Source organism: Sceloporus undulatus, chromosome 3, assembly GCF_019175285.1.
Source record: "Sceloporus undulatus isolate JIND9_A2432 ecotype Alabama chromosome 3, SceUnd_v1.1, whole genome shotgun sequence".
Classification (NCBI taxonomy): domain Eukaryota; kingdom Metazoa; phylum Chordata; class Lepidosauria; order Squamata; family Phrynosomatidae; genus Sceloporus; species Sceloporus undulatus.
Genome location: NC_056524.1, coordinates 146,906,329 through 146,922,241, shown reverse-complemented (window position 1 = coordinate 146,922,241; position 15,913 = coordinate 146,906,329). Strand labels below are relative to the sequence as shown.

Genomic DNA, 15,913 nt, shown 5'->3' with positions numbered 1-15,913 from the left:
TTCCTAGGAAGTCAGGTTTTACTGCAATTGAAATCTGGCAGAAAGGAAAGTTAGAGGAATAAAATGAAATGATACCACTACTTATTTGATATTTTCTGGGAGCAGCATGTTAACAGCTCTCTGCAACAGGGGAGCTACCACCCACTGTTCATCAATGAACTAGTTTGATCAGCTGGCAGCCTCAGGAGGCAGCCATGGAAGGAACTGGCCTCCTGGTCCCAATCTGGGTGGCTGGGTTTTGTTCTGAGAGAGGAAAGATTGGCTTGCTATTCATAAATTATCTAGAGGACCAAACTACATGTCTGACAAAGCTCTTCCTAATTTTGTTTATTTGATTGTTTAAAGGATTTATATCTTGCCTTTCTTCCAAAATGGGATTCAAGGTGGCTATGAGTATTTCCCAATTAATATTTTAAAAACAACAACAGTACCAACAACAAAAACAAGTGTAGCTACCAGTGGCCTCAGCTTGACTAGAGATCAAGGGAAATCAATCCATTGGGGGGGGGGAAGCAATAAAAAAAAAGAATGTGTGTATGTCATTGGCCCCATTCCCATTTGCTCATTTGCTCTGGATAGAACTGGGCAGATCCGGTTGCCCCCATACTGAATCTGCTCGAAAAGAAGTTCGTACTACCCTTTACCTCGATCAATGCAATTTGCCCCTCTGAAGTTCACATTTGCAGTACCGCTTTCAAATGGAGCCTCCTTTGTTGTCAATCAAATTCACTTCCGCTTTCGTCAAAGGTGACATATCCTACAATCATTGGCCAACCGAATGGGTGCTTTCCCCCCTCCTTTTTTAAAATAACTGGTGGCAGTGTGTGCATATTCTGTCAGCTTGTCAAATTTAAAAACCTCCAGGTATGCATGTGTGTTGTGTGTATTTGGGTCATTACAAATTATGGCAACCCTAAAATGACCCCATCTTGGGGTTTTCTTGGCAAGATTGGTTCTGAGGAGATTTACCATTGCCTTTCCCCTGAGGCTGAGAGAGTGTGACTCCCCCAAAGTCATGGGTTTCCACAGCCTTCCCTCTGAATGTCAGCCTCTAGCTTCCCCTTCTCTTCCAGCCCAGCATTTCCTCCTCTTTGGAACCTCTTCCCTTCCCTTCCCTTCCCTTCAAGCCCAATGCCACTTCTGAAGCCCTTGCCTCCCCCCATGCCAACCCCTTCCCTTCCAGCCCAAAGCATGCACATAATCTGTCACAATAATAATAATAATAATAATAATAATAATAATAATAATACCTCACCTCAGAATGCCATATCTGCATCCTCTTTCTTTGCTTTCCCTCCAATTGCCACCCCAGAATGCCTTACATACACATATACATATGTAGCAAAAGCATTCACACATCATATCAATTTGCCAAATTTGAAAGGAAACACAAGCATTCGCATATTCTGTCACACACACAAAAAGAATAATTTAAAAGAAATACCACTTGCAAAGTGACGTGCCATGCTGGCAGCAAGCAAACAAAAGGGAAATATAGCACAAGCAGACACATTCTATCAATATGTATCAACCTGTAGAACAAGCATTCGCATAATCTGTCAAAAATAAAATTACCAAAAAGGAGAGAGAGAGAGAGAGAGAAAGCTGCCTGTGAGCAGGGAGGCATGTTCTGTCCTCTGTCCTCCCTCTGACCTAAATCTCTCCCCTGAACTTGACCCAGTCATGACAGGGGCCAAGTTCACATTTGCCAGAAGCAGGGAAGAAATGGATTTTTCAAAAAGATACGGGGAAAAATCCACTTTTGGAAAAACTGCTCTAAAGGGGATTTGCCCTGGATCAAGTGTGAAAGACCCTACTTCTGATGTGCTTAAACCGGTGCCAATGGGACCTTCCGACTTTTAATTTGGGTTATAATTCGGTTCAAAAGGTAGTCTGAATGGGCCCTTTGATGCTCTCTTGATGGGCCACCCTAAAAGCTAAAGGGCACATTTGGAGTCCTGTTGCAAATAAAACATTGGCCAAAGGTGGATTGGCTAGCTATATTCACTAGGTATATGTCAGTTAGTGCTAAATGTTTGTTTGCAGCCATCCACTCACATTATCTTTCCAACTGCACATGCATGCCTGCTGTGTGCATGCGTCTGTCCCTCTCCCTCCCTCTCTTTCTCCCTCTCTCTCTCTCTCTCTCTCTCTCCATCCTGTCAGGGTACCTGATTATGTTTGTAATAGCTGTGGGACCATAGAAACTAATTCATGGGAGAACAGTGCTGCATTTGAAAAGAGACATGCAATCTCCAGAGATATTAAAGAATTGGTGGATAAAAACATCCAATTGCAGCATGAATTCTTTACTTACCACTGCGCAGGCCTCCATGGCTAGACAGTTGCAAAGCTCTCTCTGGACAGTTCCAACGATCCCAAGCAAACTGGAATTTGCATTCCTCAATCCCACTCTGTGCCCCAGCTGCAACACTGCTGGAGTAGATAAGATATGCCTGTAAGGGGAAAATAGAAAGATCAAAGGAAGAACTTCCAAGAAAATACAGAAAGTCTAGAAACTAACAGGCTTGGGGTCTTTCTCCCAGCACCTTGCCTTTAGAGGTTTGTTTTATGCCTGCTTGTTTGTAACCAGATATAAAAAGATATGGCAGCACCATGGTGAACTGGGATGGTTTGACTTGCGGAAGATGGATCTTTCCCATTTTCCCAGTTTTCCCTGGATTCTTGGAGGAGCACCACTGAGACTGAAAGGCTGGAAGTTTGGTGGCGGGGACAGCAACTGTGGAGTGGACTATATCCCTATACAGGGCTTCTCTGGCCAGACCCCGACTGGTATGTGTATAGCTAGTGTTAGGTGCTAGGGACAGTAGGGGAACTCCATGAGTGTACTGTCCCCCCCTCCCAGCCCCCTCTGCCTAATGATGATCTCTCTTGAACTGATGGAGGTAATCTGGGATGTAGCAAGGAGGATTCCAAGCCTTTTGGTTTGTGAGGGGACTGGGTTTCATCAAGTGTAACAAGGCCGTCATGGACCCTATACATCAGGCCAACCAGAACCCTCTCTGAATCTTTTGGATTGGAAAAACCCAGTTTTTCAAAATCAGAACTAGTCTTCAAGACACTTCCCATTTTGTTTTGTTTTCTCCAGTTTGGGCACTTTGATAGTCCATGTATCACCCAGAGGTTTCAGGATGGAATTGTACTCTAGACCAGCTGAAGCTACCATACAGTACAGGCTGCTATGATGATCACTCCATAGGTTCTAGGTAAGCCTTTTAGTGTACCTTTGGCCAGAGATACTTAAGAGCGTATGCTCCTTTGAGCTATATATTCAGTTACTCTTTTTTCTAAGGCCACATTTTGATTTCTAGAAACTGGGAGAACAGTAAAAGGGTCAGGTTTGAATTCTTCTGATAAAACAAGAACGAATATCCCCACAGGTGATCTGATAAAATGTTCTTCGTCACAATCAAAATGACTTGCTTCCCACCAACTCTTTTTCCAAGTGTGTGAACTGCCCCAGAAACTGAGCTCAACCCATTAGATCATAGTGCAGCTCCTCACAGACCATCATTTACCATAGTGCCCCCAGGTCAAGAGACAAGACGAGCAAACATAAGCACAGAATTCAAGATATTTTGAACTGGAAGCTGGCTATAATCTCTTTTCTGGACAAAATATGGGTCTCCTGAAACCTAGGGAACCCAGTCAGGAAAGATAACACAAAAGTGAGATTTTTGTGCAGTTTTTGCCTGGCATATGAACATCCCAAAGTATTTCAGGAAATTTTTCTGCACAGAAATATAGTGAGGTCCACCACCACCACCAAATGGTGTTTTCACACAAAATAACTATTTGTAGAAACACAGGTTTGCATGTGAGGAGTGTAGTTTTGTGTGTGTGTGTGTGTGTGTGTGTGTGTGTGTGTTGAACGAGCCACATAATTTCTCCACAAAAATTGTGTTTCTGGAAATAGTGTTATTTTGCTCAAGACCTATCATTTTCTACCAAAACAAACACAAAACTCCTGCAGAATAATTTTCTAAACACCATCCAAAAGAGCATGGGAATATTTGTTTTTTCCTGCAGCAGGGAGAAAACTATGGGAATTGTTTATCCTTGCATGCAATGATGAAATAGATTTCCATCTCAAAACTAAACATGAGCTCAAGGTTGAATCCTGTAATCCCAAAATAATAACTAGATATGCTGGACCTGTCAGAATTCACCTCTGGGGAGACTGCTAGCTTGTAATCCTGCTTTTCCCTGACCTGGCCTTTGGCGCAATGCACACAGAGAATGCAGACAGCCCAGACCTCATGCTCATGAGAACCCCAGAGCCACTCAGATTGCATTTGTGTAGCTTGCTAACCTCACACTTGGATCATGGTTTATCCCAGCCTCTCAGGCCACCTCCTCACCTTCCTGCCACACAGCATCTTGTCAAATAGACTTTTCTCTAGTGTTTTAAACGGTCCAGCCATCCCTGTGGGGTCTCCCTCCAGCTTCCCCCTTGTGACCTTTCCCTTGTTTTTAGTTAATGGATTAATTCCAAAATAGGTTTTTTTTAATGAAATTATGTCTGCAGAGGAATATCTGTGGAGGTTTGTGCTGGGATGAGCTGCATGTGAACCCTCAGATCCAAAAAGATGTTGTATCCCTATGATCATGATTCAAGGGTTATAATAAGCTGAAAGCAAAATGATCAGTTTCACAAGTACACATACTTTCCCTATTAGTCTGAAGAGTAATCACTCAAGTCCCTCTTTCCAGCTATGAGATCATGGTTTACTGTAATCTCTGTTGAGGGATGTGGGAACTTGCTCAAATTGCTCAAGGCCACACTTGATCGATGATATACAGAAACACGTACAGATCGTTGCTATCTCTTCCATACATATTTAGAGTTCCCTCCTTCCCACTTCTCCATCAACTGCTAAAATCACTGCAAGATGGCAGTTTGGCTTTCCTTCTGCACAGAGTAAAAATCAATTTTTCCCTAGTTGTACATTTTTCCTTTTCCCTAATTTTAAATGTGGGAGTTGTAGACCACATTCTGAACATGAGTCAACAGGGTGATGCAGCAGCTAAAAAAAGCCAATACAATCCTAGGCTGCTTCACAAAGAGTGTAGTATCTAGATTCAGGGAAGTAATGTGGGTGTGTGTTGTTTGCCTTCAAGTCATTTCAAACTTATGGCAATCCTAAGGCAACCGTATCACAGGGTTTTCTTGGCAAATTTCTTCAAAGGGGGTTTCCCATTGCCATCCTCTGAGGCTGAGAGAGTGTGACTTGCCCAAGTGGATTTTCATGGCCAGGCAGGGATTCAAACCTTGGTGTCCAATGCTCAAATCACTACACTGTTCTTCTTTGGTCAGAACTCATATGGAGCATTGTGTCCAGTTCTGAGTACCACAATTCAAGAGGAATATTGACAAACTGGATTGTGTCCAGAGGACGGCCACCAAAATGGTGAAATTTCTGGAAACCCTGGGCCCGAACAGACAGGCCAAAATAAAGCTGCTTTGGGTCACTTTGGAGGTATGCTGTTTAAATGCTGCATGTATCCTAAGAGTCCGGAAACCATGCCAAAGCCATGCTCCAGTCCTAAGGACTAGAGCATGGCTTTGGCACAGCTTCTGGCCTCTTAAGATGCATGCGTCATTTAAACAGCATACCTCCAAAGTGACCCAAAGCAGCTTTATTTTGGCCTGACTGTTGAGGCCCAATGTCTTGTGAGGAGCCGCTTAGGGAGCTGGGTGTGTTTAGCGGGAGATGAGATATTAAGAGATGACATAATAGCCATATTTAAATATTTGAAGGGAGTAAGCTTGTTTTCTGCTGCTCCAGAGACTAGGACCCACAGTAATGGATTCAAACTACTTGAAACAAAATTCCACCTCAACATTAGGAAGAACTTCCTGACAGTAAGAACTATGTGACAGTGGAATATGCTGCCTCGGTCACTTGGTCAGAAGGTGAAGTGTCCTTCTTTGGAGGTTTTTTAAACAGTCTGGATGGCCATTTGTTGGGAGTGCTTTGATTTTGTCTTCCTACATGGCATGGGATTGGACTTGATGGGATTGGACTTTGTGGTCTCTTCAAACTCAGTTATTCTATCTATCCTTGGCTGTCATCTAGTTAAAACTCCCTTAGTAACCTTGCTGCTTAAATCTAAACTACTGGTTAAATACCCTGAGCAAAATCCATAACCTCACATGGCAATCTGTTCCACTGCTAAACACCTCTCACCATTTGAAATTTGCTTCCTTGTAATAGTGACTCACTTGTACTAATTTTTTTTATTGAAGCAACAGAAAACATGCCAGATGCATCCTTTGTTCAAATAACTGGAGGCAGCTATCATGTCTGCATTTAATCTTCTTTTCTCTGGAACATAGGAAAGAATCATAGCCATGCTAGCCAATGATTCTAGGAGAGGTAGTCCCAAAAAAATTAATTTCTAAGTTGTGCTTTTCTCAAAGGTAAATACAAGCTGGCATGGGGTATTAATTAACAAGAAGCTGGACCATAGAGACCTGGTTTCTGATCCTTTCTCAACCTGATGATCACTTCATGGCCATCTGTCAGCCAAAGTGTTTCTATACAGCATATTTATACCAATTTGAAACCAATTTAATTGTCATGGCTCACTCCTGGGCTATATAGTTTGATGAAAGACTTAGCATTCTCTGCCAGAAAGCAGAGACTAGTACAATAGTCAACTCCCAGGACTATTGTACTAGCGGTCTCTAGCACAGAGTTCTCTATACCTCACCAAACTGCAAATCCTAGAGTTCCAAAGGATGTTGCCCATGGCAGATAAACTGGAATCAAACTGCTATATGTATGCAGTGTACATACACTCCCAGTGATGGTGTGAGGATAAAATGGGAAAAGACATGCCCAAACTTTGCTTCTGTTCTTTAGCCTTTCTGGTCCTTTGCACTTTGGGTTTAGCCTATAAGAAACAAATTGAATGCAGGAAGCTCCTGTCTGACCCATAGCAGATCTGAGAGACTGGAAAGAAACTACGTCCAAGGGATCAGGGCTTATTGGAATTAGAATCACAGATCAAAGAGACTGCACTTACCTTGGGACCAGTCATCAGGAAATTATTCACTGACCTGGAAAGGAGAAAAGGGTTCATCATCATCAATGAGGAGAAGCTGAGGAAATGCCTGGAATTCCTCTGTTTCACCCGCTCCAGTCCACCCACCACCACCAGTTCTGCCAAGTGGCCTCCAATTGCACCTGCCAATTGTTGCCCACTGGCTACAGCTGAGGATATATGGACTAAACTCTGTCTTCCCTATTTTGCTGCCTGATATGCATTTGATTTTTTTAAAAGCCAGGTTGGATTTGCAAAATCCACCTTTTCCTACATTTGATGGCACTAAAAAGTTACAAAACAATTCTGGGTCAAATGTGTAGAGATAATATATGAAATTATAGGAGACAAATTACTTTTTCCCCTCCAAGAATTGTTGTTTTGAAGTATATTAAATTATATGTTTAGAAACAAAATGGACTTATGATTGTCAGTTTGTAAATGAAGTTTTGCAAGATGGAGGGATTTTGTGAACTTTAAGAAATGCATTTGTAGAATCAATGATACGAGAAAACAGATATTAGATTGAATTTGGATATAAATTCATATGAATGGCTTTTTTCTTTATTTTTTTTGTTTTTTATTTATATACCACTATTCCAAAGATCATAGCAGTGAACAGCAAGTAAGCTAATTAGCAAGTAAACTTATTTGCCCCCAACAGTCTGGGTACTCATTTTAGCTCCCTCCTCGGAAGGATGCAAGCCTGAGTTGAGCTTGGGCCCTTTTGCTGGTGTTGAACTCGCAACCGTGTGGTTTTGAGTGAATGGCTGCAGTACAGGCATTTAACCAGGGGTCCATTTTTCTATTTTTTTCTTAGCCTTGGAACTGTGATCTATAGTTTTATCAGCAGTAAAAACTGGGTGGGCCTGCAGAATTTCAACTCCTAACACCTTGACTGCATAGCTGATGGTAATGAATACTGGGAGCTGCAGTTTAGCAAAATCTGGAGGGCCACACAGTTTTCATCCCAGTCTATAGATATGGATATAGTCATAATTCCTTCTTTTAATTTTATAGGAGGTCAAAACTAGAAAAGTAATAATAATATTTGCTAAGAATTTTTTAAAAACCCTCTGAAAAGACTGAAACTTACAGTTTAATATACCTAACAAAAAATAATTAAAAATTCCTTACTTCCCCCACCTTGAAATGTTGTTACAAAAACCATTTTCAGCTAAGTACATGTCTTAAAATATACACAAAAGCCTGAAAAATATTGACATTACTTTTGTTATGTGCCTTCAAGTTGTTTCCAACTTATTTGGACCCCAAGGTGTCACCATAAGCTGAAAACAACTTATGGGGTTTCTTGACAAGATTTGTTCAGTGGGAGGTTGCCTTTGCCTTCCTCTGAGGCTGAGAGAGAGTGACTTTTTCAAGGCCACACAGGGTGTTTCCATGACTGAGCAGGGAATCAAACCTTGACTCAAGTGTCCAATGTTCACACCCTGGGTCTCACTGACATTATACCCCAATAAAAATTAATTAGTGTTCCTTGTATAATCAGATAGGAAGGCAGAAAATTCTGCCCTTATTCACTATGGAATATTATTCACTACTAGCTGTACCTGGCCATGCATTGCTGTGGCTCTGTCTGGTTAAATGAAAAACAAAGAAAAGAGAAAGCTCACGTTTCTGAAATATTTAATTTCACATTGCTTGTGGGTATACAATATTTTTTGTTGTTCAATTGTCTGTGTAGATATAGAGATTGCCTGGTTTGCTGACTCTAGAACAGGCAACATCCTGTTGCCTGTCCATGTGAGAAGCAATCTGTGTCCAGATCTAAACCGCACAATTCTAAAAATTGGCCCTGAGCTTTGTTGATGGTGAGTGCAAATGCCAATCGAATATTTAGTATAGCGTACGTTGTTGTTACATTCAACAAATGGTGCTGTTTTTTTAAAAAACATTTTTACCTGTCACAGATTTGACATCTATATAATAGTAGGTATATGTATATAAAAACATGTGTGCATTTGAATGGAACGTTGTGTCAAAATTTCAAAGCAATCTGTGAAGAACTTTTGGAGATTTAAGATTTTGAACAAATGACCATTTAGATTTTTATTTAAATAGATAAAAATATTTTAATTTAGGGAGAAAGTGAGTGTTCCTGATTATAACATAACTGGAGCTCTTCACAGTTCTATTTAACCTGATGGGGCAGCTATTGATAAGGACAGAATGTAGTTAGGTTCAATATATGTGATTAAAACTGCGATGGCCAGTTAATGTTAATCTTGAGTAAATGACTATGTGACAAATTGCAGTGCTGAAAAATCTACAAACCTTTGCCTGTTTATCCGAAAGCAAAGCACAAGTTACATGTGCCAACAGTTGAAAGAACCATCAGTAAAACCAAAGAAGAACTTGCTTAACCCAAATTATTTTTCCTGCAATTCATTCTCTCAGGCTTCTTTATTCATCATGGTCACTCTCACACATTGTCCTATTTGGATGATCCTTCAGCTTAATAAACCAAGAAAGAAAAAAATATTTTGCCCATGTACCGTCTCTTTTGTTCCTCCTTTCACAGCATGAAGAAATCAGGAAATCTTTAACAGATGCCTATTTTGCCCAGTCTGGGAAACCAGTCACTAGCTTTGAAACAACTAAGATATTGAAGGAACTGTAAACCATAGTTTAATATCCTTGTGTGTTCCTAAACTGATATACTTAGTTTCCCAGTTTGGGTAAAATAGAAAATTGCGATTATTAACCAGGTTTCATTATTTATGAAAGAATCATTTGTATCTTATGTTACTAAGCTGACATAGGATAGTCTAAATATGCCATATACTTTTTCAGTTAGGAGTCCATTTTCAACATAAGCTGAATTCAGGACTCTTTCCAGTAAGGTAAAAGTCAAGGAATCCAGGTTTCATCCTTATTTAGAAAGTAATAGGATAGTAAATATTTTCACCTGAAATGCCTCCCTTCTTTTTTTGTAAGACCTTTGAAGCAATACCTTTTAAACAGATTAATCTCACAGAATAGAACTGCAGCTGGCGAGGAGAAATAAAGGCACTCACAAATTCAAGTTTAACACAGACAAAGACACTTGATCAATTACTGCTATAAATCAGCATCTCTGTGTGGCAAAGGTCCCCACACATTCAATCTCTTTTTTAAATGATTCTAATTTTTGTCAATTCACAGTTTGCAACTGAACAAACAGAAGAGCCAACCAGAGACCAACCAGACTCAAAGTTAAAGAGGCAGACCACCCTGTCCATTCTCAAGGCTGAGATCAAAGATCTGCCTGGGCTTAAAACAGGGATATGAAGTCGACTTGTCAGATTGGAAAGTGTGTGTTAACTTTTTGTGTATGAGTGCAATTAATCATCTTTCTTTTCCATTAATTTAGTTTTTAATAAACCAGTTAAATCAGTTTAGATACAAATGTTCTGTGCAGATGTAGCAAGTCAACAGTTACATTGGTGTGATGATGTTCAATGATAACAAAGGGAGAAAAATTGTCATTAGTCTTTTGAACTTTATTTCAGCTTGGCTGGGTTACTGATCAAATCTGATAGTTCTTTTTAATGATGGTAACTTCAGTTTGCAGTTTTACCATGAGCTTCACAATACCTGATACAGCTAATAGTTTCTGCTATTCCTTCATTATCAGGGACAGATTATTTGGTTCTTGTGTGGGTAAAAAAGGAGGATATAGAAGAGATCGCTACACCATAAGTGAAAGAAATATCTTGATATACACAGATACTCCCCTGGATAAATGCCCATGTCATGCTTTACAAATATTAAAATATGAAATGATCGGTAATCAAATAATCATCCAAGTCTGTATCAAAATGTTAAAATATTATGAAGTTAAAAGACAACAATGAAATTTAAATGATAAAAACAAAAATAAAAGCATTTATTTATTTATTTTAAACATTTAATTTTAAGACATTTAAATGTCTGAGAAAAATAGTAATCTATTTGCTGAATTTTTGTGGTGATAGTAAAATATAACATTTTTATTTTATTTTATTTAGAGTATTTATACCCCACACTTCAGCCACAAAGACTCTCAGAGCATTTTACAGATTGATAATTTAACTGTAAATCTAACTGGATTGCATGCCTGTGCTTGTCACTTAATACAGGACAAGGAATAGTCTGATATTGTGTCCCTAAAATTAACCTTTGTCAGATCCTAAAAGAATAAGTGGCCACTTAGCACTCTCTCTCTTGACCAGTGCTCTTGATATGAAGTGCTTTGGGGAACACATATAAACATGAGCGAACAGGCCACCCATACAATCTGTTTATTTCCTTACAATCTCACAAAAGATAGCATAACACTAAAGCTATGCAGATGTAGTTTGTTCTCACGGCACCCAAATAACATGAGGAGACCATCCTAATATCCTCTAATTTGATTATTCTTTTAATCAGCTTAAACTTTAATAGCAGACTAAAATTTGCTTATTGATTACTTGATAGACCTTCACTGAAGACATAGAAAGCTGTAGATTCTTCACAGATGCATGGAGCACCACACATGGCCACAGCTGATGAAAGGAAACCTTCAGGATGGGCACCTGAATCCAAAGCTACCAGATATTTTTCATTTCTGGCTTTCCCCACAAGGAATGAGAACCACAGATGACTGAAGTTGAAATCAATACCAATGTGTTTATTAGTATCCAGCAGTACTGAAAAGTTCATTTTAAGCCATGATGGCTTTTGTGTGCCCCTGTAATGTGTGTGTATGTGTGTAGATATGTGCACACATGTTGACTGAGGGACCTCCAAGCAGGTTAAGAAGTAATGAATAACTGAGAGGTCCCTCTTCATAGCATAATAGATAATGAAAGCTCCTTATCTTTTCTGATGGGTTATAAGAACTGCTTTTATCATAAATTTACTTATTCATAGACGGTCCATTTCTGCAGTTTATTGGATTGATACTTTGTCAATTCTAGGGCTAGTTCTTTCTTTAATGTGTTTTTAAAATTTGGTATTGATATAGACTGAAACTTTTAGATTGCCCCCTGAAGCCCTTCACCTACCCAGCTAGTCTGAAGCATCTTTTGCAGGTAGACTCAGGAAAAGAGGGAAGGATAGACTGACAAGGCCTTGGCTTCACACAGCCAGTTGGGATGGAAGGAGCTAGAGGATGTCCACACTTCACATTTGTTAGGTTTCCATAGGATAAGACTCTGTCATGGCACCCTAAGGTGATATGGTAAAGGGCACCAGGTTGAGATCTTACAATGAAGGTGAAATTAGCCAAAATAAAAATAAATTATTGCTGCAACAGGCTAGAAAATGCTGCATCCTTCTACATACTGAATAGTTCTGCTTGTTGAATGGCAGGAGAAAGAGCTGACATTGTTTTGTTGTAGCTGATAGTCTTAAATTACAGTGCCTATTAGTAAATTTGTGGCTCTTATTTGCATAGATTATACATAAAAATAAACAAAAAAATAGTATTTAATCCCATGTAAATGTCTCACATCTTTATTAATTTGTTTATTTGATTTATACCCTGCCTTTCTTCCACCAAGGGACCCAAGCCAGCATACAATAATTTAAAATAAAATTTAACTAAAATGTTATATTACTTCTGGGTTTTTAGTTTGTTTCTAACTTTTGTATATTTTATGTGATTTTATACTGGGTGTGGATGTTTTAATTGTTTTGAATTTTATTGAGATTTTAAATGTTTTATCTGTGAGTCGCCTTGGGTCCCTCCGGGGAGAAAGGTAGCATATAAATGAAATAAACAAATAAATGAAAATTCTGGGTATTTTATTTCAGTGTCCAAGAGTTAAAATCAACATCAAAATATAAAACTCCAGAACTGCTAGTCTCTAGAATTGAAATGCCTTTCTGAACTTCAGCAGTTCAGTGAATTTGATTGCTAGCTGTTAAAAATTGCTGTTCATTGAATCTCAGACATGGAGAGGATGCAAGGACATGATATTTTTCTCTTTACAGTACTTCTGGATAAATCCCACATCAGTGATCCATGTTAGAGAGAGGGAGAGAGAGGAGGAGGAAGAAGAAGAAATTGTAATCGGGAATGTGCATCTCATGTTCATTAACTTTACTCTTTCTCAAATATTTCCAGATGTTAGGATTCTGCTTACTCTTCATTTTAAAGCATCCTTAGGATGATTTATTCAGTTAGGAAAAAGCCCTTCTCTTTCAATCAAAAGCATCCCCTTGTTACAGTTTCAGAGTAGCCAGGGTTCTTAAAAGCATGTACCAATTTCATGGTGCACATCCACTAATCCTAATCCCCTTCCAGAGTAACATTAGATGTTAGCAGCTTGATTCCCCCAACCCTTTCCCTTTTTTTTCAATTGACACTTAAATATTCTCGAGAAGTTTCTTTACTTAAAAAAACAAGTACATTTACTACATACTTATATCTGAATAAGTGGTATCCTTCACCTTATTTTTGACTCATCCCATTTCACTGCCAAACTCAGAGGCACAGAATCACCAGTTTGCTATTAGAAGGAAGAAATGGGGTCTTATAATGTTTAAAAACCAGAGTATCTTTCAACCTCTAAGTAGTCTTGAACAAAACCTTTTAGTACTGTTTTGGATTGATGAGGAAGAAGTCAAAACAGCTTATTTTGCCATTTGCTGTCCTGAAACCTCTCCATGTAAAGTAGGGCAATGAGTTAGAAACTGCATGGCACACACACATACACAAAACCAAATAACTGCTACCGTACGTCCCATGAAAATAACTTTGAGTTAGATGTGAATGATTTCAGATATTTCAGCTAGTATCCACAACTGTGTGCTTCGGCAGTAACATCCAAAGAGCAGATCACTTGGGAAGGAAAGGCATAAATTCAAAATTTACATACCATTTCCTTATAGTTCCCATATAAACTTTCCTTGGGATATTGTCTTAGATAAGGACTGGGCACAGAACATATCATCTCTGCCAAAGCAAGTCTGGAATTTTTAAAAGGATAACCTTATTTGGATATAAAAATAAATGAGGGGGCTTTAATTGCCTTTTAAGACTAAGCAGTTTATCTATTTTAGCTTTCTTTCTTTGTTTAGCTGATTACTCTTCCTCTAATGATTTGTCTTACAGTGTTAAGAACAACAAAATTGATGCCAGGCTTCCACTACTCTTCCTTTAGTGGTTGGTTATTTTACCTTTTACACTTATTTTACACTTACCATGTACTGGAATCTCAGCTGCCTGAAGCAAATGCATCATTCATTGAACTATGGTGCAGTTTAGTCCATACTTGCAAGAAGTTGCAAAAGTCTAGATTGCTGAGAGCTTACAAGCACAGAATCTATCAAGCAGAAAACCCTCTCAGAGAACTTAGTTGTACAAGATGGGAGGGTAGCAAATAAAATTAAATGAAGGGTGTTGTCAGAATTCATTCTGTTATTGATAAACTCAATATAACCTGAAAATTTATACCAAATTCTACACAAACAAAATGTACACCATCAAACAGACCTAAAAAAAGATAACTATTATCTCATTAATAAATGTTTTTGTTTCTCTGGCATCTTTTCCATAAAACCATAAGCAAAATGAAATGGAAACATTAATTCTAAATTATACATTAAAGCTGCATGATCCCTTTCTGGGCAACACAGCAGAAAAACCCAGCCTTTTTAAATGTTATCAGGCTATGCAACTAAATCAGAGAAAACACTTCAGAACAACCAATTGAGTTGACTGATAATTTATTCAAGAATCATAGTTTTATTGACTACTGTAGAAAACCAACGGAAAGATACTAGCAACTCAGAATTATTATATGAAAAGATGCAAGCAACTCTCAAAAGTGTTTCTCTTAGTTTTCATATTTATTTCCTTTTCTGCTCCTGTGCTAATGAAATGTCAAGCTGAGAAGCTCTGATTTTAACAGGTTCACATGAATTCAGTGCTAGCAAAGTTACTATATCCATCTGGGAGGATGAAACTGAATTGCTTGCATGGTTATGATCAAGACCAGGGGAGATTAAAGGTGAATCTGCATAGATCAAGAATGTTCAGGTAGAAAAAAACCCCAACTCCCCAATTAGCTCATCTCTCAAATTGGAAGTGATGTCCCAGAACCTTTACAAGTAGCTTCTCTGGGACTCCTGCAGATTTATCCACACAGTCATCTGGACTTTTGAAGACATGCGTATATGGGATCTGCCTTTGAGTGAGCTCAGATTTCAGTAAAATAGCATACATCACAACAATCCAAGGGAAAGAGGAAGAGGAAGACAACTGCTGATAAGAAGGATCAAAATTGCTTGTTTTGGCACAATTTTGTCCTATCTGCCTATCTGCAGTGCAAATTAAGGAACTCTGAGTACTCACCAAGGATGGCTGAAGTGGAAGAAGGACACAAGAAGCAAGGTTCTTGGATAAGAACCCATCTGAAACATTAGCCCCCTCAAAAAGAAAAGAAAAAAGAAAGATGGCAAAAGGAGAAATATTGGAATGCAGAGGGAGGGGAAGAAACAAACTAGAAGAAGACCAAAATGTGGCTCTGTCCTCTGTTCCTAAAGTGTCTAGAGAAGTTGAAAGACTCTGTATCCGAACTTTGCTGGAGGACAATCAGTCCTGAAGTGCAAGCAACAGGGATTGGTGAAATGGAGCCACCGAAATTTGTAAGAAGAGATTATCTTCTTAATTAAAGATTTTCCTCCCTCTAAGTCCTTCAGCCAATCAGGACTCAAGTGCCAGAGAGAAACTGAACTGATCAAAAGAACACCCCAGGTCCCTCAAAGACAAATGCACCAAGGAAAGGAATTGGAGGGGGGGATAAAAGAGAGAAAGAGACAAAGCAAATCCCTCCAATAGTCACTGGATGCAATCTCCACCATCAGCCTC

General features: G+C 39.0%; 1 protein-coding gene across 1 annotated transcript in view; it reads right to left on the bottom strand.

The window, feature by feature from the left end:
* The window catches only part of WNT8B (Wnt family member 8B), a 23,104-nt gene extending 7,472 nt beyond the window's left edge, over positions 1-15,632 (bottom strand). The window contains exons 1-3 of the mRNA XM_042456066.1: positions 15,398-15,632; positions 7,054-7,087; positions 2,318-2,456 (exon numbers count right to left, since the gene is read on the bottom strand). Coding sequence (XP_042312000.1) covers positions 2,318-2,456; positions 7,054-7,087; positions 15,398-15,465 — 241 coding nt within the window. The 5' untranslated portion in view covers positions 15,466-15,632. The remainder of the gene's footprint in view (positions 1-2,317; positions 2,457-7,053; positions 7,088-15,397) is intronic.
* Between the last annotated feature and the right edge of the window lie 281 nt (positions 15,633-15,913).